At 37.0% G+C, this 23,662-nt stretch overlaps 1 protein-coding gene across 1 annotated transcript in view; it reads right to left on the reverse strand.

Annotated features, from left to right (window-relative positions):
- uhrf2 (ubiquitin like with PHD and ring finger domains 2) overlaps positions 1-22,682 on the reverse strand; it is a 33,901-nt gene extending 11,219 nt beyond the window's left edge. Inside the window, exons 1-4 of the mRNA XM_028463634.1 lie at positions 22,530-22,682; positions 10,598-10,999; positions 8,791-9,101; positions 307-525 (exon numbers count right to left, since the gene is read on the reverse strand). Coding sequence (XP_028319435.1) covers positions 307-525; positions 8,791-9,101; positions 10,598-10,999; positions 22,530-22,682 — 1,085 coding nt within the window. The remainder of the gene's footprint in view (positions 1-306; positions 526-8,790; positions 9,102-10,597; positions 11,000-22,529) is intronic.
- Between the last annotated feature and the right edge of the window lie 980 nt (positions 22,683-23,662).

A 23,662-nucleotide genomic window follows, 5' to 3' on the forward strand; every position in this document is an offset into this window, starting at 1 on the left:
AGCGAGAAATAAAAATGGCAGATTGCTCGAAGTGTTGGGCCTGGAGTCGATGTCTTAATTTGGCAGTTCCGCTGCAAATGCTGTGATGTAATAGTTCAAAAAACGTAATAGAGAATAGAAAAATCGAAACAGATTGAAAAATATGACCAAAACAGAATATAAAGATATTTACGGAGCACCTGAAGAGACTAATTTGATTTTTTTCTGTACTTCTAAGCACTCTAAATATACAACAAAATGCATTTAAGGGCTAAAAAAGTGGATTTAGCATGATATGTCCCCTTTAAAATAAAAAAGGATCCTCACCCCAGGAGGATATTCACACGGAGCTCCTTATTGGTGCGAGACGCTTGGTTTACCGTCACGATCTCAGCATCGAACCAGAATCCTCTCTCATCGGGAGTTTCCATGTTGTAGTTGATGAACACCTGCATGCCCACCTCAAGCTGGTCCCAGCGCAGCAGAGTCCTCGCTCGGGGCCGCACGTGAAGGGGCCGGATCTCCACCACGCCGTTCTCTGGATAACTGGTGGAGTAAAGAAACAGGAAGGAGGGGTGGAGAAGCAGTTTAGGTTAAAAAAGCCAAAATTACCTGATCCGTGTAGAATATGATGGTAGAAGATCAGTTTAATCTGTCCCACCCCCTCGTCCCCCTCAAATTGTAACATGTCCAAACATTAATTATACACCTTCTACCAGGGTTGGGGTCAACTACATTTTTCAATTACAATTACATCTTCAATTACCCATGTTCAATTACAACTCAAATATGATTACGGTGACCGGCATTTATTCCAAATAAAATTATTATTACTTCCCACTGAAAGTAAATTACAATTACATTCGCAATTACTAAAGTTCAAATTCAATTAATCACAATTACCGAGCCTAAAATAATTGAGTCCATAAAATGTATCCTTCCTCTTGTGGTAGGTTTCTGTTTGGTTCGTTCCGCTTCCTTACCCATGAAAATTTTCATTCTAATATTTTTGGGGTGGTCATCTGAACCTTTTTTCAGTATATCCCCCGATTTTAATTTTCTTTTTTTTTTAAATTGGTAAAATTATCCTCGAGAATTGACGAGTATCGTTATTGAGAAAACTTGATAAACTACATATGTAGCAACTACATGTAGACCATAGAACTGTAATATGGTTTTCCATTTTCACGTTAAATTAAATTGAAATTGAGTGTTTCTCTTTCTTCATTTCCATGCCAGCTACAAATACTAAGTCAATTATTTGAACTTCATTACAATTCAAATATGATTACAATAGCTACATATTTTTTTCTATTACAATTACATATACTGATAATGACGTCATAATTGTAATTCATTATCAATTACGCAAATACAATTATAATTGACCCCCACCCTGCCTTCTACGTTTAAAACTGAAAATAACTAAATGAATATAATCAATGACCAGAGCTCTCTCGTAGCTCTTTGCACTCTTTGGCTTTTATTTTGAAAATAAAAACAATTCTGTTTATAAAAGCCTACTTTAGCCCAACATCAATCCATCCATAATGGAAAATACATCTTCAAGTTTCTTTAGATTTAACTTTTTTAAGACTCGGAGCTCACTTGAAAAGAGAAAAACTCTTATATGTGGTTTAGGTTTGTTTGAGTCATCTGTTCTCTCTCTCTCTCTCTCTCTCTGAGCAATATTTCTGGGAAGCGAGATGAGTTTAGGTGGGATGACAAGCCAACTAATACACACACTTCTAATATTCAGTGTCTGAAAATTTCAGCTCACACACAAACCTCTCAGGAAGTCTAGAACTGTGGTTAAACAAGTCATTTAGTCACCCTTTGATGATTCGATGAAGACTTTTTGAGTCAAATTGAAATAAAATGGAGAATGAGCCAAACTACTATAGTTGGAAGACTAAAAAAATTACCTTTTGTTACATTACAGCCTAGGTTTCCAAAGTAGGGTACAGGTACCCCAGGGGTGCCCAAATTGTCATAGGGGGTACATGAATGAAAATTAACTACAATTACAACATTGGAAACTAGAATATAAATAGAGCAGTTTATGTTATAGCTAGGTGAATGCTAATGCTAGGTTATTGCTATGTTAATGCTAATGCTATTGCTAGGCTAATGTTAGGTCAATGTTAGGTTAATGCTAATACTATTGCTATGTTAATGCTATTGCTAGATAATACTAATGCCAATAATAAGCTAATGAAGTGCAACGCGAGCCAGCACCTGCATCCTCACTTGCATTTTCTTCAGGAAATGCAAATATTCTTATTCTTATTATTATATATTATTCCTCAACAGGATAGGCTGTATAGTATATGACATTACATAATGTTTTTTAAGTGTGCAGGAGTAGGGGGTACATGGGTTTCAGCTTCAATGTCTGAATGGGTACATGACTGTGAAAAGTTTTGGAACCACTGCATAACAGTATATATATATATATATGATTTACTGCTAAAAACAGTGAAAATGGCCCTGCGTAGAAGTTATTCCCATTTTCAATTTGTCATTTATATTCTGGACTTTTCATTCTTTGAGCTCTGAGATGAGTCACAATAATAGGTGTTTATATAGTTTGTAAGTGAGAGACCTTTTCTCTGAGGAACCTGAGCCAAGCTTTTACACTACAGTACTTCAACTTCTCCTGGATTGAAAATTAAAAACTCAGCCTGAGCCTCAGCAAAGTGCAGCGTCAGCTCAGCGGAGACGACAACAGTCTGCACTCAAAGTAAACAGACGAAAATCCACAGGAATGATACATAGGTCAGCTAAAAAAAAAAAAGAGAATCTTAATCTTTGCTTCTTTTTTATTCACTCCATCTCATTCACACAAACATTCACCACCACAGACGGAATAATTTAATATAAAACTTTTTTGCACTGTTGGAGGAAACCAGAAAAAGCACAGAGAAAACATGCATGGGGTCAAATATAATTGATAATTAGTTACAATTGTGACATATTTATAATTGTAATTGAAAAAATTCTGTTGCAGTTGTAATCATATTTGAATTGTAATTGACATGGAGATTCTATAAAAACATTTTAATTAAACAGAAATTGGGGAACTATGTTATAATTCTACGGCTTACACACGCATAGTTAACAATTATTCAAATATGTTTCATATCAAGTTTACCTGTCAGGATCATTTTACCATTTAAAAAAAATAAATCGAGGGGTATACTGACATAAAAAAGGCTCTATTAAATTATCCTGATCATCGGCAATATTTACATTTAAAACACAGGCTTTGCACTCTGTAATAGTGTATTTATTCAGTTATTCTTTGGTACATTTTAAATTCTTGGGCTATTTTTTTTTAATTATAATTCCATTTTAAAGCGTAAACTGACACTGCAAACTGAACACATATTGTTTGTTTAAAAGTAGGGGTGTCCCAATCCGATATTGATATCGGATATTGGTCTGATATCAGCCAGAAAACGAATATCGTATTTCATCGGACTGCATCTAAAATTTCCAATATATATTATATTTATTCAATTGTAGAATACTGTAGATATTATGTTGAAGGTTAAAATGTATGTAACCAATTGGTTAATAATAAATGGGTCAGTTTTTCTCATACCTACTGTTATTGACTATTGTTCTCTGCGTAACATCACTTGATCAAGACTTTTCTAACATTCCACACTACAAAATAAGTAACAAAAGAACTTATGATTCGTGCTGATATCGTAACTGTATCGGCCAATACTCAAGGAGGCAATATCGGTATCGTATTGGAAGTGAAAAAGTTGTATCGGGACATCCCTATTTAAAAGTACATCCCTATTTAAAAGTAGTGCAATAAAAACACAGATTTTCCCCTAATATGATACATATTTGTGATTGTAAATGTGATTACAATATCGATCAAAAATAATCGTGCAGTCCTACTTTCAGGGAAAAAATAATTGTAATTTTCACTGTAATCATGATTTTGTTGTAATTGAACATGGATAACTGAAGACTTACCAGTAATTAGAATTGTTGTTTTATGACAAATTTTTAAAAACCACAATAATTTTTATATTAGCCAGAAAATGGCCTCTGAGGAAAGGCCAGACTGAAGATAACAATGGGTAACTTTAACTCATAACAACGGTTTAATTATTAACCAGTAAATCAAAGCGACTGAGAGGAGAAAGAATGAGCGCTGAGCACCTTTTATTTCCTGGCTCATTATTATCTGTCACAGAGCTGCTGTCTCGCTCAAGCTATACAGGCAGGTGTTCAAAGAGGAGATGAGGTAAAGGAAAAAAATAAAATAAATAACCTACCCTCTCTGCACAAACACAAAAAGATGTGGAAAAACCCTGATTGTTGTTCAGGATGCAGAGATTCAATGCAGATTAGACCATATCTGGGGATTAACTATTAGAATACTTTATATTTCTGTACCTGAAATAAATTTAAAAATATATATATATATAGAATAAAATAAAATACACAAGTGTGTTTTTTATGTATATATTATTTTTATATACTGTATCAGCTACTGAAATTTAAAGAAATAGATCATCTCTGAATATTTGTCACACTGTTTATTTACTTTATTAGTTTGTTGGACCCAAATTAAAGAAGACTGAACTACATACTTATAAAAAATATAATTTATATAAAAAATAAAATATATACCATAAGTATGTAGTTCAGTCTTCTTTAAATTGGGTCCAACAAACTAATAAAGTAGTGCTAAAGGAAAAACAGTGTGATAAATAATTGGGGACTTTAAATTTCAGTAGCTGAAATATGTTTTATTTTATTTTTATATAAATTGTATTTTTCATTTAAGCTACTGAAATGTAAAGACATAGATAATACCCAATTATTTATCACACTGTTTTTTCTTTACTTTGTTTGTTGGACCCAATTTAAAGAAGACTGAACTACATACTTATGTTTTTAGTTTATAAATATATATATATATATAACTAGTACAGTGCCCGTCGGAAGTATGTATTCATATAGTGGGAGGAGCTTAAGTACAGTACACGGGGCGACTGTGGTTCAGGTGGTAGAGGGTCGTCTTCTGATCGAGAGGTTGGGGGTTCGATCCCAGTACCTGACTATGTGTCGAAGTGTCCTTGGGCAAGACACTGAACCCTAAGTTGCTCCCAGTGGTCGACTAGTGCCTTGCATGGCAGTCTGTCCCACTGGTGTGTGAATGTGAGAGTGATTGGGTGAATGAGCTGATATGTAAAGCGCTTTGAGACTGCTTCAGTGTGGTGATAAAGCGCTATATAAATCAAGTCCATTTACCATTTACCAATTATGGCCAAATGAGTGTGTTTGAAGGTTGGATGTGCAAAGAGGTGTCGATACTCTATAGTGTTATAAAGGGGTTTATTTGCGGGTGCAAAGTAAAATAGCGTGTGCAATTTTCCTGGTTTAATTCTATAGGACACACACATACTAAATGTATTGTTTTTTTTTTAACTCATTTTTATATTTTTTTCGTTTGGTGTATATTTCTGTAATGTGTTTTTTGGAGTCATTATGTGTATTTTTGTATCTTTCTGTTGTTTTTTTGTATAATCATTGTTTTTTATTGCCATTCTAGTGTGAGTCATTTTGTGTATTTTGGTATCTTTTTTGGTGTAGTTTTGTGCATTTCTGTTGTCATTTTGTGTATTTTTTTGTATAAGTAGTTAGTTTTGTGTATTTTTGGTATAAGTATTTAGCTCTGTTTGGTGTATTTTTCTGTAATGATTGTTTTTTTTTTGTCATTTTGTCTGTTTTTGGAGCCTTTTAGTATATTTTTGTTGTAGTTTTGTGTACTTTTTGTATAAATGCTGTTTAGTTTTTTGTTTCATTTTACTCATTTAGTAAATGAGTACTATGGGTGTTGAAATGTTAGTGAGCAATTTCACAAACAGTTATATGGTTTAAACAATAGGGTACTTGTCGGTAAAAGACTCACCAGTGGCTGACGTTTTCAAATGATCTACGGAGACGGAGGAGGAAGTGGAGTTCATGACCCATGATTTAAAGGAAGTTTGGGATCATGCAAGTGTTTATGGGGTGATCGGGTGGTCTTTCATCCCCCACTTCTGTCTGGCCAGAAAACAGCACTTGCAACTTTCTCTGCCTCCAACCCGGGGGCAGTCTCGCAGCTCTGTTCTCGCGACAAAACGTACTGCTTTATGACAGCCCAATACACACTAAAGGTGCGTTCACACCTAACGCGACTGCAGTCACTTCAGTCGCCCGTGATGAGTCGCTTGAACCCAGTGGTGCTTTTTGGTCACTTCATCGCTCCGGTGACATCATTACTATGGAATGTGTGTGTGTCTGCACAGCAGGGTAACAGGAGAGATAACAGGCTGATCACTTACCTCATCATAAACAGCACCATAAATGATCAACTTACTGAGTTACTAAAGGATGAGTTCACTCAGAATGTAGGCTTATTCAAGATTAACCGCTTTTATTTTTGCCCCGATACGTTTAGGAATCCTCCCACTGCCCGTCTCACTAAAGCGGGAGCGAGGAGCTGCTGCCTTGGGGGTGCGGAGTGTTTACGACAGTGACATAACCAAAAGGGACCTTTCGGGGGAGCGCTAAGCGCAAGGTAATTAGTTCTGCTTTAAATAACTTTTAGCAGTACGAAAACGTTTTTAATATTCCTTTTTAATAATGACCTTATTTTTTAAACCAAAACAATACTGCGCTCAATACTGAGAGGGAGCCCTAATCTTAAACTTAAAATGAACGTTTGGCAACACTAAATTACTCCAAAGTAACGGATGCACACACTTAGGGTATTTGGAAGCCGTTGACAAAGTTGCAGGTCGAACAGATACTGCATCGGGGAGATATTTGCTCCACACACACACGCACAGACCTTTCTTGCTTTTATAGGTAGATTTATTTATTTTTTATTTTTTTTATAAGTATGTAGTTGAGTCTTTTTTAAATTGGGTCCAACAAATTAATAAAGTAGTGCTAAAGGAAAAACAGTGTGATAAATGGTTCAGCAAAAAAAAAAAAAAAACAGTGCCTACTTAAAATGTTTTCTGGTCCCTTCGTGAGATCATAGAAGTGCAATTCAAAGGAGAATGCTGATGCTTCAGAAGAAAGTAAGTTTACAAAACAAAACATTTGTTTTCTACAAAACATCCCCTGATGGACAGCCCCTGGTACCCCCCACCCCAGCAGGCGGCTACGTCTCACTATTGGTGGCATGTTCACAGCGTTTATACACAGAGCTGAAGGAGGCGAGCAAGGAAGTAATGCTCCTGAGAACTTGTGCGTTGCCATGGAAACATCGGCTTCAGAATGAATCTCCTGGAAAATGGGAAACTGAGAGACGGAGTCCAAATCAGAGCATCAGCCACGCACACGCACACGCACACACACACACACACACACACACACACAAAAACCCTCCCTGCAGCTGCAGCAGTTCCTAACGAGACGAACCACAGTTACTGATGCCTGCAGCACCACACACACGCAGATGTACATATTAAGTAGACTTGACTGCAGAAAGAAACCAGAGTGTCTGATGCACAAAAAAACACGCATGCAGACAATCCTGTTGAAGTCAATGCATTGAAACCTTTAACTCTTTGATACTTGTACCTTCAAGAATTTTTTTTTTTACTTGAATGATAGTGTGTATCTTATGGAAGAGGATTAGGGCCACTGGAAGAAAAAAAACCGAGCTAGTTTTTTTTTTTTTTGTCTTCATCTTTTTTTTCTTTTTTAGTCATTTTTTTTTTTAGTTTTAATATTTTTTTTTTATCTAGATTTTTTTTTTCTCTTTTTTTTTTTTTAGTCTACGTTTTTTTTTTTGTCTAGATTTTTTTTAATTTTGTTATTATTTTGGTCTTAACTTCTATTTCCCAGGCAGGCGTCCTGAAATAGTAATAGATTAAAATGGAATTTAAAAAAAATAAACAAAACAGAACAGGAAAAAAAAAGACAAAAAATTAACAAAAACATTTTATGACTAAGAAAATAATCTAGACCAAAAAAAGATTAAGACAAAAAAAAAAAAAAAAACCAGACAAAGATAACCATATGATTTAAAAACATGTTCTACATTGAGGGGACATACTTCCACTGTATCTTTGACTGTCCTTTCATCAAAATATTTTAGGAAAATGTATGTAAAGAAGTTTCTGTAATATTTGGTAATAACTTAGATCTTAGGCCTTTATCTTTGTATTTTTGGTTTGCATTCTGCTCTTACCCTTAATCCCAACATGTTGAAGTTCCTTGATGTCCTTTTATTTGGTGCTAGAAAATGCGTCTTACTTAAATTGATCTCTGTTCCCACATTGAGAGCTGAGGAGGTTTGTCAAAGTAAGTATAATAGAACTCTTACCCCTGGAGGCAATGACCTACTGGCTCAAGAACAGAACCTTTTCATTCTGTAAAATATGGGACCCCTTTTTAACCTATGTTGGACTACAGAAAGCACTGACTTTGCAAAGAGGCCTTTATGGTCTGACTTGGATGAGTTTTCGTCTTGTTTGTTTTTAATTTTTCTCTTGTTTCCTTTCTCCCCCCACATCATGCTTGCTTAATTTTTTATATGGGTTGATTGTGATGGTTTTTCTTGACTGTATTGTTTAAAAGATGGTAATTGATATTTCTTGTTTGTTGTCTTTAAATTAAAAAATAATAGATATCTAAAAAAAAGTTTTTCACAATTGTCATTTTTTTTTTCCTTCCACTACTGAATCTGATTTTTGAGGTTTTTTTCCTCCAGTGGCCATAATCCTCTTCTGTAGTATCTGCTATTGCACCATTTCTCATTTATTGAGCAGCCGTACTTACTCTTCATATTTAATGTGGTAAATGACGTCGTCCTCCCTCTCCTTGCTGTCTGTAGAGTCTGTCTGAGCAGTGGAGGCTCCGTTGCTCTCCGAGTTCAACACAACATTGTTCCTGTTATTGTCCGTAGTTTGAACCTGGCCGTGGGCCTGTCCAGGTTCCGCCTCCAGCTTTCCATTAGTCCGTTTTGGGGGCCGGCCCACCTTGCCTTTGGTGGGCGTTATCTGTCCTTTGGGAGCACGTGTCACATTTTCAACGCAGGCCTCGAACCAGGCACCAACGGTGACGTCCCTGCAGTCCACCAGCTCATTAATCTGAGGACACGACAGGAAGGAAACGCATGTTTTATTGCCATGTGTTTAATATCAAAACATACTGAACATCACTGAACATCCAATTTTTTTTTCTTTAAGGCAACCTAAAAATTTGTCAAAGCAGCTTTTACTTTGGCAGACGGATGTAAAAGGCTTCAGCTGCACAGGGATTAGCAATACAGGCTCACAGCTAAAAGATTATAAGTCTTTCTATATGGAATAGGTCTGGGGGTTCTTCCTTTTTTAACCCTGGTTCTTTAGTTTAGTCCTCCCAATATTTACTAGACAGTTTTGCATAATTTTCTACATTGTCTAATGCAAAACAATGCACACCTCTTAGTAATTTTGATCATATTTAATAATCAATGATAAGAATAATAGCTTTGTTGTAAACTAATCAACTTGGATAGAAATCTCAGACAGTGATCTGCATTAAAGGGATCCTGAAATGTACTTAGAAAATCTATGCCAAAGAAAAACACATTATTTGGCACCATATTATTTTTTTAACTTTTAAAAATGGGACTACTTTATCGTTTTATAGCCTGTGTTCCACCATCTTAAAATCACATGATTGATGACATCACACAGCCCCATTTGCCTTTAAACATCCCATTGTTTTCTATTGGAGTGAAACATTGAGCTTGAATTTTAGATCATTTAGCAGCTTTTTTTGCTCAAAATGCCAACTTGTGCTGCTTTTGGTTGCTCTAAATAGTCAGGAAACGTTAAATATGTTGATGTAAACCTCATGTTTATGGAAAGAGGATAAAAACAGGTGTGACCTTGAATATCTGTTACCGCAGGGGACAACAGTACCTACTCTACGGTTTAGTAGTAGACAATGAAGCAGAGAAGAAGAGCTCTTCTAAGGGGAAGGACTTCTATCCTCAGAGTTTGTGTGTCTTCAACAGTCCGTGATTACTCGCTAACTTCAGCCACCAGAGAGTCAGTCACGCATTGTTTAAGGGAGAATAAATGTCCCTTAGGAGAGCTCTTCTTCTCTGCTTCATTGTCTACAACCAAACCGCAGAATTGGAACTCTCGCCCTCTGCGGTCATAGATAATTTTTCAGGTCACAACTGTTTTCATCCTCTTTCAGTAAACAGGAGGTTTACATCAACATCTTTAACTTTTCCTGATTATCAAGAGCAACCAAAAGCAGCACAAATTGGCATTTTGACCAAAAAAGCTGCTAAAGAACCTAAAAAGTAGGTGAATGTTTTACTCCAATAGAAAACAATGGGATTTTTACAGCCCAATGGGGCTATGTGATGTCATCAGTTAAGTAATTTGAAGATGGCGGAACACAGACTGTAAAATGGTAAAGTAGTCCAATTTTTAAAAGTTAAAAGAACAAATATGGTGCAAAATAATGAGTTTTGTTAGGCAAAGATCTTCTAATAAGTACATTTGCAAGGTTTTAGGCCACATTTGTAAAAACAGTTGGGGATCCCAATGAACATACTTCCAAAAACAGGAACTTTCACCCTCACCTTGTACGAACCAATGCCGGGGTCGATTAACATGTTCTTGCTGGATGTCGGGGGCTGGCCGTCCAATACGGGACAAGAGATCTTAATCTTAATTCCATTTTTGGTAGCATCTGAGTTACTGCTCGCGCTGGTGTCTGGCTTGGTTTCGTGAATTGTGCTGGTAGTGACACTGCTGGTGCTATTGTCTGTACTGGGGGAGGTTTCCATAGCAGCACGAGGGACTGGCGCTGCTGAATTTTGGCTTTCAGGCCCGGAGTTAGAGGTAGAAGCAGAACTGCCGGCAATGCTGGAGGGTTCTTTGGTGGCAGGGCTGTCTGGAGGGTCGGTCTGTGAGCGAATCAGCAGCTGGATGATGTCGTTGAGACCGACGTTGTAGTCGAAGAGTGTCTGGCCATCTTCCAGCTGAATGAATAAAAAGAAAGGAGTCACAGATAATGGGAAAATGCAACAAGCCAGAATGTATTAATGTTTTATTGAATCTGTTGATTATTTCTAAATAGTCACAGCCTTTCCCAAACTTCCATAAAGTAATACACATTTTATTCGCTTTTCCTGTACCCCAACCATAAGTAAAACACCAAGGGGTTTCTCCTTATTAAATATTTTCAAATATTTCTGAATGTATTTTTTAGATATTACACCATAGCGATCTTGGCTCGTCACCTGTTCATATTTAACTTAAAAAACAAGCAATTACCCACAGAATTGTTGACCAGGTTACCAATAATTTTAATGTCACAGATGAACTTTCAAAGCGAGTCATTTTATATTTATGGGTCCATCCATGTCGTTTCAACAAATTTTCAGGACATCCCGTCACAAAAGTATTTTTTCAACAGACTGTCACTCAAGAACCAATGCATACTGTACATGTGACTAATCATTAGTGATGTGAACAGTCTATATGTACATAGCTCAAAGCTGATCATATTACAGGGAGCACAGGCATATGTTAAGTAGTTTACTGATGGCCCAAACGAAACCCTAAACACTTTTTTCCAATTTTGTGGGGCTGACATGTCCACCAGATAGAATATACAAAAATCTGCTATACTTCCTGAGAGAGTAGGTGGAGCTGTATTACTGTACCAAATCTCAGTTTTTTAGGTGATGTAATTCCTAAGATATTGGAAGCTGAATATCGAAGAAAAATAAGGATGCACGAAAATGGACATGTACCCCCTTCACTAAATAGTCCATATCTCAAAAAGTATTCATCCGATCAAACTAAAAATCTAAAGTGTGACTATTTGTAGAGGTGTCCCGGTCCGATATCAGCCAGAAAACAAATATCGGATTTTATCGGACTGCAAAAAAAATCTCCGATATAAGCGCTTCCGATAAGTTTTTGTCCCCGCCCTCAGTTGTTCCCAGCATATACTGACAGTAAAAAATAACTCTTGAACTTGAATTGCTGACTATTGTTTTCGACATAGAGCTATCTTTTCCTTTTATTGTCTTTTGAGCATCAGAATGTAAACATTGTGCGTTGGAGTAAAAGCAGTCATTAACACACAAATAGGGCGAGTGAGCAAATCCACATGTTTACATGCCAAGACATTGTTGAAGGAAAATGCATCACGACGAGTCAACAGCAATGTCTGCTTTTTTCTTTTTGTTTTGTAAATCAGACAGATTTATTAAACTATTAAACATCACCTGAAATCAACAATCTGTCAAAACGACAGATTGGACTAACACCAAGTGACAAAAACATTTGTAACAATTAACAGCAAAAGACAAGCGATCCCACTGATGATGATGTTGCTCTACATTTGTATAACCTTCCCAGAAGAAATAGACGTGGAACTCCGACATTCCTCGCTGGTATCAAATCAAACGCTATTCTATGTGGAGAAACTAAATAAATGATATGAATGCATAAATCTGAGCGATTCTGATGTAGCCGGGGAAGAGACGACTGAGTTGCTATGACAACAAGAGGAGAGCAATCCCCCCCTTCCTCCCGACTACTCACCCCAGTCACCCGCCAGCTCGCCCCAAACGCACGTATCCAATCGGTTTTGACACCATGTGCCATAAACTCTACAATCATCATCCTCTTTATTTTTCTGCAACACCATCATAGCGTATTTTCAGGGAGTGACAGAAATGTAAATCATAATAATAAAAATAAAGCTCTTTTGTAAAAAACAAAACATCCAGGCAGCCACTGAAAAGCAATTTATTTCCTACAGTTAAATCTACAGTTAAGATGCCAGCTCAGGGCTAGAGCCTACGCTAGATTTGCCGACCCAATACCAGACGTCGGCTTTTCATTTCCAGTGCTCAAACCTGCAAAACCCATTGTGTAAGAAGGACAAGCATGGCCGGCACCGCTCTCTCGCTTTCCTTTCCTTTCCCCTCTGTGGTTTTACACTTGATAATGAGGAGGAGAACAGCAGAGGGTGCAAAACACGATTTCCAACCAATCCTCCCAGTATGCTTGTGAAATATAGATCAGAGGAATATCGGTGTTATGTAGCTACTCGCCACCCTTTGGGAGTCCATCTCCCTGATTTTGGCGCTGGTTGACCATGCGCTCTCATTTTTTCTGCAGATTGATACTTTATTACAAAGGTAACAATTGAAAAACAATATATTTTTCCTAGTCTGTGCTCGAGCAGCGACCTTGACTAATGACGAGTTAGCAGATAGAGGAACAAAGAACACAGAACAGAAATGTACTGCACCACCAAACATACACACGAGCAATATTCAAGCTGTGTTCCACACTTTCCACGGCGGAGATTCAAGGCAGCATATGATTGAGAGACGTTTTTATAACGGTTCTGAATGAAAACTGCTTCCTCCTGACAGACCCACACTGAACTGCTTTTATTATTTATTATTCATACTGTTTTTACACTGAAAAATTATCATTTAATTGCCTCTTTGCAATTTTATCCTATTTCTTTATTTATATATTGTGAGTGAATAAAATGTGATTTGCATCGAGGGGGACTGTGGTCCAATTTTGTTGTCATACTTTGTATGATTATGTAATGATAATAAAGACTTATCTATCCATCTGTCAGTCTCATGCTGTAAGTGGTTATAGCTCAGATTTAAAAGAATATAAAAAAAAAACATCAAATGTCAAAGAGGGACATGGCACTAGAAGTAGGCTCGCATGTGTAACGGGTGTTTAAACGTTTTTGTTGGCTCTGTGCTGTGCTTTCTGCATTATAAGCTGATTAAAATACGACACTGGGAGAAATGCACTAGTTTATTCTTTTTAGTTACATTTTGAGTATTTTTGATTTATTCATAGTTTACTGTTAGATACTTTTTCTTATTTTAACCAAAATGCTCTGCCAATTACTGTATATCCTCTACAATAATGAAGATATGCTCAAGTTTTACTTTAAAAAACAAAACAGCAGAATTGCAGAAAATGGTGAGATTTGCTTCTTGTTTTCTCCCCAACGAACACAATTTTTAACGAAGCTTTAAAACCACTCGTGCATACAGGCTTGGGGGGGTGCGTACCAGCACACTAATGAAGTCCAATCTCATTAAGAGTATTTATTCTTTATTATTAGTAGTAGTACGGGTAGTTAGTTCACCTGTATTCTTTGGAACAGCGTCTCTCAGCCACGCTCACATAAAGCTGCTTTTAACCAGGAAAAGTGAGCACAGGATGCCCAAAAACCCATTTATGCTCACACAATAAGGAAACGAGTCAGATTACCAAACGCAATGACATTAACATTCTACCGACAGTAGGAACCAACAGCATGTGCACGTATATTGTTCACTCTCTCCCATATAATTAAATCTATTCAATAATCTCACACCAATTAATCCACAAGTAGAAACATGAGTCGTGGTAGAATAGAATAAAATAGAATAGACCTTTATTGATCTCCAGAGGGGAAATTCACATGTTGCAGCAACAAAATAGAAAATTAGAGAGTAAGAATAAAAACAAGAAGACAGTCATCAACATCCCCCGCCAGATTGGTTGTCATTATAACTCGCAACCTTTTCCTAAATGTCCAAAAACGGAACAAGGGCAATAACTCCAGAAAAAATAATTGCGCGCTTCTCATTTTCAAACTCTATCAAGGTATTGACACCCTGAAGCCACACACCAAATTTGGTTATCCTGTCTTAAACTGTTTCTGAGAAAAGCTGTCCTCTTTGAAGATACCTCGAACAGAGCAAAAAAATGTAATAAGGGCAATAACTCTGTAAAAAATAATTGCACGCTTCTCATTTTCGAACTCTATCAAGGTATTGATATCCTGAAACCACACACCGAATTTGGTTATCCTATCTTAAACAGTTTCTGAGAAAAGCTGTCCCCTTTAACTTGGACGGACACACGAACGGACGGAGCTGAAACCTATATTCTCCTTCCACACTTTGTGACGGGGGATAATAAATAGCAACATAGGATAACAGTGCAAAATGTACGATTGTAGGACAGACATAAATTGGAAATAGTTTTTATAAAAATAAAAACTTAAACAACAGCATTAAAAAACACAACAAATGACAAATGAAGGAATTTGGTTTTGGGGGTGGGGGTGGAGTGATGACAGTAAGTAAAAGGACATCTAGGTCAGGTCAAAACGTGCGACTGCTCTAATGGAATAAAACCAGTCACTACAGCTCTAACCAGTGGAAAACGTGTTGCTGCCTCAGTAGAACAAAAGAAAAACACTCCATGAACTGCAGTGCCGCACTCAACTCACAAAGCTGAAATGTGAGCCAGCTTTTAAAGACGAGCGAGCATTAGCTTCAGCGCAGAGCAGGAAGGCCACATGGCCCAGTGAAGGTGTGTGCGTGTGCGTGTGTGCGTGTGTGTGTGTGTGTAAGAGCCGGAGCAAATGTGAGTAAAACATTCAAAGTGAAACCAAGACACGGGGTTTAGCAGCTTTGGGCTCAGGATCATTCGATTGAAGGTCAAACTTGACTTTGAATGGGTGTGAGCCAAGGCAGCGTGAGCAGGGAGGTTGGGGGGGGGGGGGGGGGGGGGGGGGGGGGGGGGGTAAAAACAAGACGCCATTTTGAAAAGGGAATTAGAGTTGCTCTGCTAACAGGCTAAATTTTAGCAGAGCGCAGACACCACTGTGCATGTGAGAGGACTGCCTAGCGTAGGCTGCGTGTCACCGGCTCAATGCCTTCCATGTTTGCTTCACTGCATTTACCTTCACAGTAAAACCACTGCAGACAAACACATGTTAGATAAGTCTAAAGTTATATAATTACAATGTATCCGCTTTATGTTTTCCTGTGTAGTGGTGGAAAAACCTCTGGAATTTGACTGAACACATCATTTCCCTGGAGATCTTGTCTCGCAGCATCTCAGTCCTGACTAAAGCAATACATGTTCTGGATCAGAAATCCCTTCACATTATGCCTTTTTTAGATAACTGTGCATGGGGAAACACCTACAAAACCCCACATCAAGTGCTTTTCATTTTGCAGAAAACAGCAATCAGAATAGTTCGTAATGTTGATTTTGGGGTTTACACAAATAATGAAATGTTTTGACTCGGTGGAGCATAAAATAGTGTTATATAAAGCAAGAAATGATCCGTTGCCAAAAATCTTCAGGAAATGTTTCATAAAAGAGAGAGAGGTTATAATTTAAGAGGGATATCAAATCTAAAGGTTTGCAGTGTTCGTACAACAATGAGACGCTTCTGTATTACAATCTGTGGAGCTGGACTGAATTTAGAATAATTCTTTGCATAATTCTATTTAAAAAGAGGCATAAAGAAAAGTATATTGATAAATAATTAGCACAAGGTGTTCGCTTGTTATATGGAGTAAAAAGTTGCAGGATATGGTACATTATTTGTAAAGGAGGCACGGTTAATGTAAAAAACTATTATTTCATGGTTTCTGTGTGAGTATTTTATTGCATTAATTGTTTATTCACTTTGTAGTTTTCCAAGTGTTAGTAAAATGAGACTTTGTTAAAGTTTAAAGGGGTAGGATTAAATATGTTTCTACTTCTTTCTACTCCTTTTCGTTCATGTAAACTGAGATGCGAATTCCAAGATGCGACATAGTGTTTTGTTTTAATTTCTGGATGTTTATTTTATTTCATTCTAAAATCTTTTTAAAATGTCACACACATGATCAAAATAAATACAGAAATCAAATCAAATCTTCTGTTATACCCCTTATGGGTTTTGTTGACTGTGTTCTACGGCAGATGATCCTTATTGTTTCTCTTCCCCATTTAACACAGCACAATTGACTGTATTGTATATTTATATTCTTATATTAATGTTTTTACTGTATTTGCTTATTAGGTTTTTATACTGGCATTCCTGTGTGTAAGGAACACAATAATACATTTCACTGCACTGTATGATTGTGTACGGGATTTTATTTTATTTTATTTGAAATTAAAAAAAAAAAAAAAAAAAAGGAAATCACCCTGCCAAAGTATGTGCCAAAAAAAAAGCTCTTGCACATTTTAAATAAACTGCCAATTTCCAACATATGAAGGCAAAAATGCATATGTATGTTAACAAAGTACAAAAATAATTGTATCTGTAATGTAATCTGAGTCACGCATAACGCATAATAACTCGATGCTGACGGTTAAGTTTGACTTCAACAAAATCAATATGTTGTCGGTTACTGGGTCTCTACAAAAGCTTTGTTTAAATAAATTATTAAACTGCTGCATTTATGCTTGTGTTTCCGAGTTTGACTATGGTTTTAAGAATACACAAACACACATATTCAAAATGACGCAAGCTAGAGCAATGAAACAAGAAAAACTCTTCATATCGAGCGTTGGGGGAAAATGTTGCACAATCTTGTTTACTGAAGGATTTGTGTGCGTATGCATGTGTGTGTGTTACTTGAGGCTTAGGAACAAAGATATTGCTTTGATATCTAATAATATATATTTACTGTAGATTGTCTGTTCGTTCGTGCTTTTTCTATCAGAAACTTTAAAAGCCAACACACAAAAATGTCATTCTTTCACACAAGTCCCATTGCGGCAGGTAATCTACATCTGTTGCCACATACAACTATGACCTGATGCAGTCTGACTGAAGCTAGGCTGCTAATTTACACCAAATCACCATCAAATCCACTACTTTTGTTATCCTATCTATTATAGCCATGCTAAATTATGCAACAAGACACACGGCCAGAAGAAAATGAAATGCTGAAACTGAGCGTAACACCACAAATTATTCGGTTATTGAATAAACCACTTTACCTTAAGATAAAATGTGGCTCTAAGTTATTGAATTGGAAGTAAATGACTCTTATTGGCTTTAATATGAATGCATACGACTATGTATAACAATAATTGTCTTTAGTAGTGTGTGGGTATGAATAAAAGATGTTAATTGAATCAAGGAGGGAGCTTGAAAACAATTACGATACTGTGAAAATTTATGCAAAGTGAGAAATCACATGTTAATTACTTGTAGTAAATGTTACTGAAAGGAAGCATCTCCCCCTGTCTCATCTAGCAGCGTGAATATTTTCTGTAAAATATTATTCACCACCATGTCCACACATCAAAACCTAATTTTGCCAAAACTATTTGTACATTACAACATTTTTCAGACGACATCATTTTTAGGCAAATTTAGAGGCCCAAAGTCACCAGAGGCCGCAGATTGTGCTGTAGAACCAGCCAAAACATCCACATTATGCTCCAAAACTTGGTCTGGATACTGTATCCACAATACCGGATCATCTCCAAATCCCTCCTTTTGACATTGTCTATCAGCTCACCAAATTTTATTTAAATCTGTTAATAACTTTTTGAAATATCCTAGCTCAAAAAGTTCATTTGGATACTATGTCTACAGTACCCTGTGGATCATCCCTGAAATCAAAATTCTTTCTTCTTTTTGACCTTATCTATAAGCTCACCAAATTTATCTTCAATCCGTTCGGAACCTTTTGAGATATCCTGCTAACAAACATCCACATTAACAGACGGTGGAGGTAACAGTCTAATACACAGTTTACGAACCCTTACCCAAGGGCAGGATGTGACTTCTCGTGTGTCCATTTCTGAACTATTAACATAATTTAGCACAGCAACGGCTAATCTTTATCATCTTTGGTTAAAGCTATTATGAAATAGAATATGCAGGAACATCATCTATGAAATGTCAAATGGAATAACAAGGTCATTTCTGCTGCTTTCCTCTCTCACTGGATAGGAGGACAGTCTAGAGAAGTAGCGAATAGTAGCGTAGACCAGTGGTTCTTAACCTGTTTTCAGCCTGCGGTCCCCGAAATAAAGGTGTCAGAGACCAGGGACCCCCACTGTACATGAAGATGGTTGAACACCGACATCAACATTCACAAACAGTCATGTGGAGTACATATATAGTCATCTTAAAGATGTAAATTCTTGTTTCAATCAGTGACCAAAAAGGTGGTCAAATTGGATTTTAAAAACCACAGAAATTGATTCAAAGTTGCAAATTAGTAATTTAAAATAGCAGGAACAATTAGTTTAAACTGGCCAATAATGGGCAGGACAAATCGTGAATGTGGTTAAATTGGAAAAAATAAGCATGAAATATGGTGAAAAGAGGTTAAAGGTGACAATAATGGGCCAACATATGCGATATTAGGCGGGATAAGTGGTGGAAAAGGTTTATAAGTGCCAAAAATGTCTTGAAGGTAAGAAAAATGTGCAGAATACACATTGAAATTTGATGGAGAAGTGGCAGAAATGGGAGTAATGTAGCAACAATGCATTAAAAGGAGAAAAAATATAAGAAAAGGTGATGAAAATAAGTTAAAATATGGCAAGTTTGGTGTTGATAAAGAAAAAGGGTAAATATAAGCAAGGAATTAATTGTTCAAAAAAATATTCTTCTTTCTTGACGGCATCTGGCGACCCCCTCGCAGTGTCTCGCTACACCAAATGGGGTCCTGACCCCAAGGTTGAGAACCCCTGGCAACATTGCATCCAATTGAAACAGTTTGGTATAGAAATAGTCAGAACTGTCAGAAGAGCTTCACGTAATAATGGCTGAGGCAGGTAGAAATGTACTGCAGGTGTTTGTCCAATCATCAGGACAGTGACTTTCATCAATGCAAAGACCGTCTTTAATCAGACCTTCTGCAGAGATAATAGACCCCTTAATGGTGGCTGGAGGCAAAAACAGGAAACACCATTGGCTAAAGCATAGTAAAATTATCTGTGTTCAAATTAGGGGACGGATCTAGATAAGCATAATGCTTTTTTCCGTCGCCCTTTCCGGCATGAAAAAAAAAAAAAAAAAAAAAAAAAAAAAAAAAAACAATGATGTGATTTTGCTCTGAATGTCAAATGAATTTCTGTGAATGCAACCATGTCGGAAATGAACTGAATAAATAAAATAAAATAAAATAAATAGATGTATATATAAACACTAGATGACGCAAGTGGGATTTGCCACCCGTAGCTCAACGGCGGCCATCTTACCTCAGACGACTGGCGTTCTGACATTTGGACGCGCTCTACGGTAGCTGTTGGAAGGTGAGTGAAATCAGCTTAAACTAAAATACCCTTAATGCGATGAAATATTGACGGATTTACAAACAGTTTGCCTATTACAAACCGTATTATACGTAGGTATGACATAGGATGCTTGTACATGTTGAAATTGCCACTTGCCAGCTGTCTGAGGTAAGATGGCCGCCAAGTTGCTACGTGGCTCCCTATTGTATAACAGCGAAAGTAAGTCATCTAGTGTTTATATATATATATATATATGGTGGTTTGCCTCCAGGTTAAGCCCCGCCCATCAAAATACATCACAATGTTTACAAACAATCAAAGGGTCTATGACGACACATTGTAGGAACAGCGTCCGTGTGCTTCTCAACCTGCACAGTGAGGTTACTCCTCTGTCATAATTGCAGACCTAAATATTGCTGACTGTCCATTCCTCTGGACACTGGAAACCTGTATACTTCCCCCCAAACATGGTGTAAAACTCCTCCTAAGTCACTTTTCTTTTACAATGTCAGTCTGTCAATATCAGCCTAAAAATGCTTTAAATTCAACCAGTGCAATGAGTCAAACTTTCTTTTCCACACTCCTCTGCATATTTTTTTCACCACAACATATTTTTCTTTTTACGTCACTTTTACACACACACTCTGAATAAAAGCAAGTGCTCCTTTGAAACACTTGTACATATTTCATTGTAACAGGTGTATGTTTGTGTTTATTATTGTTGCATAACACTATTATGCAGGGAAATGTATTATAATTGTGCAATACATTAAAAAAATGTTTGTGTAGTAGTAGTTAGTAGTTTCAGCCATTTGTTGAATGTACTCCTGATATTTTTGCCCGTGGCTTTCAATACGTCTTCAGGTTTAAACCAAAGTGTGTTGCTTGCTTTTAGAAAAGTTGTTCAGAAATTGCCCTAAAACAAGGCATATATCTGTTATCCTTTTATCACTGCTCCTCAGGGATGGGTTAAATGCAGAGGACAAATTTCATATCTGTAATAAAAATACAGATTATGACCAATAAAGGCGAAATCCCCGATATAATCTTTAATGTTAATCTTTAATCTTAAAATCAATTAATAAAAGTAATGTGCATAAGCAGCCCCTGAGGTACAGGGGTATCCACTGACATACCTCAGTGTACATCTTTCAGTTTTTATTTTACTTTGTGTGTTGTGTTCAGCATGTTAATTTGTAGCTTGCTATACACCTTCATTTATGAACGAATGTACTACTAATTGATTACTTGTGTTATCAACCCAAGGTCCTGCAACCATGATCAGGATAAGGGGGCACAAAGTATCGTTATATACATGGTGATACATGCTTTTGTTTGTGTAGGCTGTAAATCAACCCACATATCATTTACAGTGTGCATAATATATTTCTAAGTGGTTAGGAAGTGCATAACACGCTTCTGAATTAGTATTTGTTCATTCCATACAGCTATTTCACCTATTTATTAACAAATTAATTCATTCACACTTGCAAAAGCGGTGCACAAAGTGTTCGAGTTGTAATGTGTCTAATGTGCGGCAGATTAAACGAGACAATTTTTAGCTATTAATTGACATCTGTCAGTAGCCGTTCCAATCAATCAGTCGGGCAATAATTCATAACTGATGTATTAACTTTTTGATGCATGGAAATTCAGTGTTGGTGCTGTGCTTTCTGTATAATGAGCAGCAACTTTACAATCAAAGCAATAAGTAGGAAATTAAAAAACAATTGGAGTGGAAGTGCATTAGTTCATTGTTCATCAGATTTTGCCTTATATTTTTTATTTATCCATCTTTTGAGCAACCTTATTTTGATTCATTTTTAAAATATATATATTGAATTCTGGACATACAGTTGAGGGGTACAATAGGGGTCCACGTACCCCCTTTTGAGAAACACTAGTTGAGATGGTATGAATTTGTGTACATGTCTCCTACTTCCATAATGTAACTTGATACTGAAATGAAATATATTCCCACCTCTCTGTCCTTTGATTATGAAATGCACTAAAACATTTATTGCAAAGGTAAATTGGTGAACCAATGCAGCAGTAAAAATACCAAACAAAGGTAGAGAGAGGTAGAGGTGAAGTAGTGCCTCCTCTCTCTCTCTCTCTCTCTCTCTCTCAGTGTAAACAAACATGGCCATGGCGGAGAAACAATTGTTGCTCCATCCTGTCATCATTCAGCACCAAACAACAACAACAACAACAACAGGACACCCAAACAAACGCACTGAGGTTAAACTAGAAACCACTACATCCACGCGCTGCATGGCACAGTTTGTACCCCGGGGTTCTTGCGCAACAGCACTTGGAGAATTCCCCTAACTAACAGGAAGCTGTCGGGGTCCTGAGGGTACCAACCTACCAGTAGTGGTCCCACCTCGGTCCTCCTGCACCAACTCACTACTGCACAGTGTTGTTGTTGTTGTGTGTGTGTGTGGTTTTTTTTTTTTTTTTTTTTACCTGTTTCCCACGGTAGAAGAGACGCTGCTGCTGGGGGCTCACATCGAATATATCCTGGATTTTCACCCGCAGAGACTCTATTTTGGTCAATCTAGAAAGATCCTCCACGGTCCGCGTCTCCTTCCCGTCTATAGTGCGAACCTGGATCCACATCGTTGCTCCGCCGCCGTGTTTACAGCCTCTCTGTTACTGTTACAGCAGTAGCTTCAGACGAGGGTTGTTGTTGTTGTTTACTCTGACGTGGATAATGTGGGATAAATGTGTGGTTTTAGGGCTCCATCGCAGGAATCCTCTGCAGAGGGTGGTCGGACTGGCTCGGGCCGGAGGACCGTCTCTCTCTCTCTCTCTCTCTCTCTACCTCTCTCTACCGCTCTCTCTCACACATGAGGTCGCGCGGCGCCAAGCAGCAAATCTCGCGAAGAGACGTCGACTGAGCTCAGTTTGCAGTTAAAGGCACAGCTCTAAAAAAAAAAAAAAAGAAGAATAAAAAGCAGGATTCAAGCAGCATTTCACCGTCTATACCAGACCAGGGATGAGCAAATTGTCACAGCGGGGGCCACATTATCAACATTCATGTACCCATTTAGATAAAAAAAAAAATGTTATTTTTTTTTTTGGCTTTTAAAGTCCTTTTTGTGTATTTTTTGTTTTTTAAAATCCTTCCTTTAGATTTTTAAATTGTATTTTTGTTGTAATTTTTTGTTTTTTCAAACCCTTCCTTTTGTTTTTTTAAAGTCCTTTTTCTGTATTTTTGTTGTATATTTTTGTTTTTTCAAACCCTTCCTTTTGTTTTTTAAAGTCTTTTTTCTGTATTTTTGTTGTATTTTTTTGTTTTTCAAACCCTTCCTTTTGTTTTTTTAAAGTCCTTTTTCCGTATTTTTGTTGTAATTTTTTGTTTTTTCAAACCCTTCCTTTTGTTTTTTAAAGTCCTTTGTGTATTTTTGTCGCCTTTTGTGTGTTTTACTATCATCAGAATCAACTTTCTTGGCCATGTACTGAGGAATTGACTTTGTGATCTGTGCTCTCTCTAACAATGTAAGCATTAAAAAATAACAATCAACAAGGAAATATGAACAGTAGTTAAAGATAATAATAATAATAGGATAATAGTGCAGTAGTGCAGTGATGAGTAG

Source organism: Gouania willdenowi, chromosome 12, assembly GCF_900634775.1.
Source record: "Gouania willdenowi chromosome 12, fGouWil2.1, whole genome shotgun sequence".
NCBI classification, from domain to species: Eukaryota; Metazoa; Chordata; class Actinopteri; order Blenniiformes; family Gobiesocidae; genus Gouania; species Gouania willdenowi.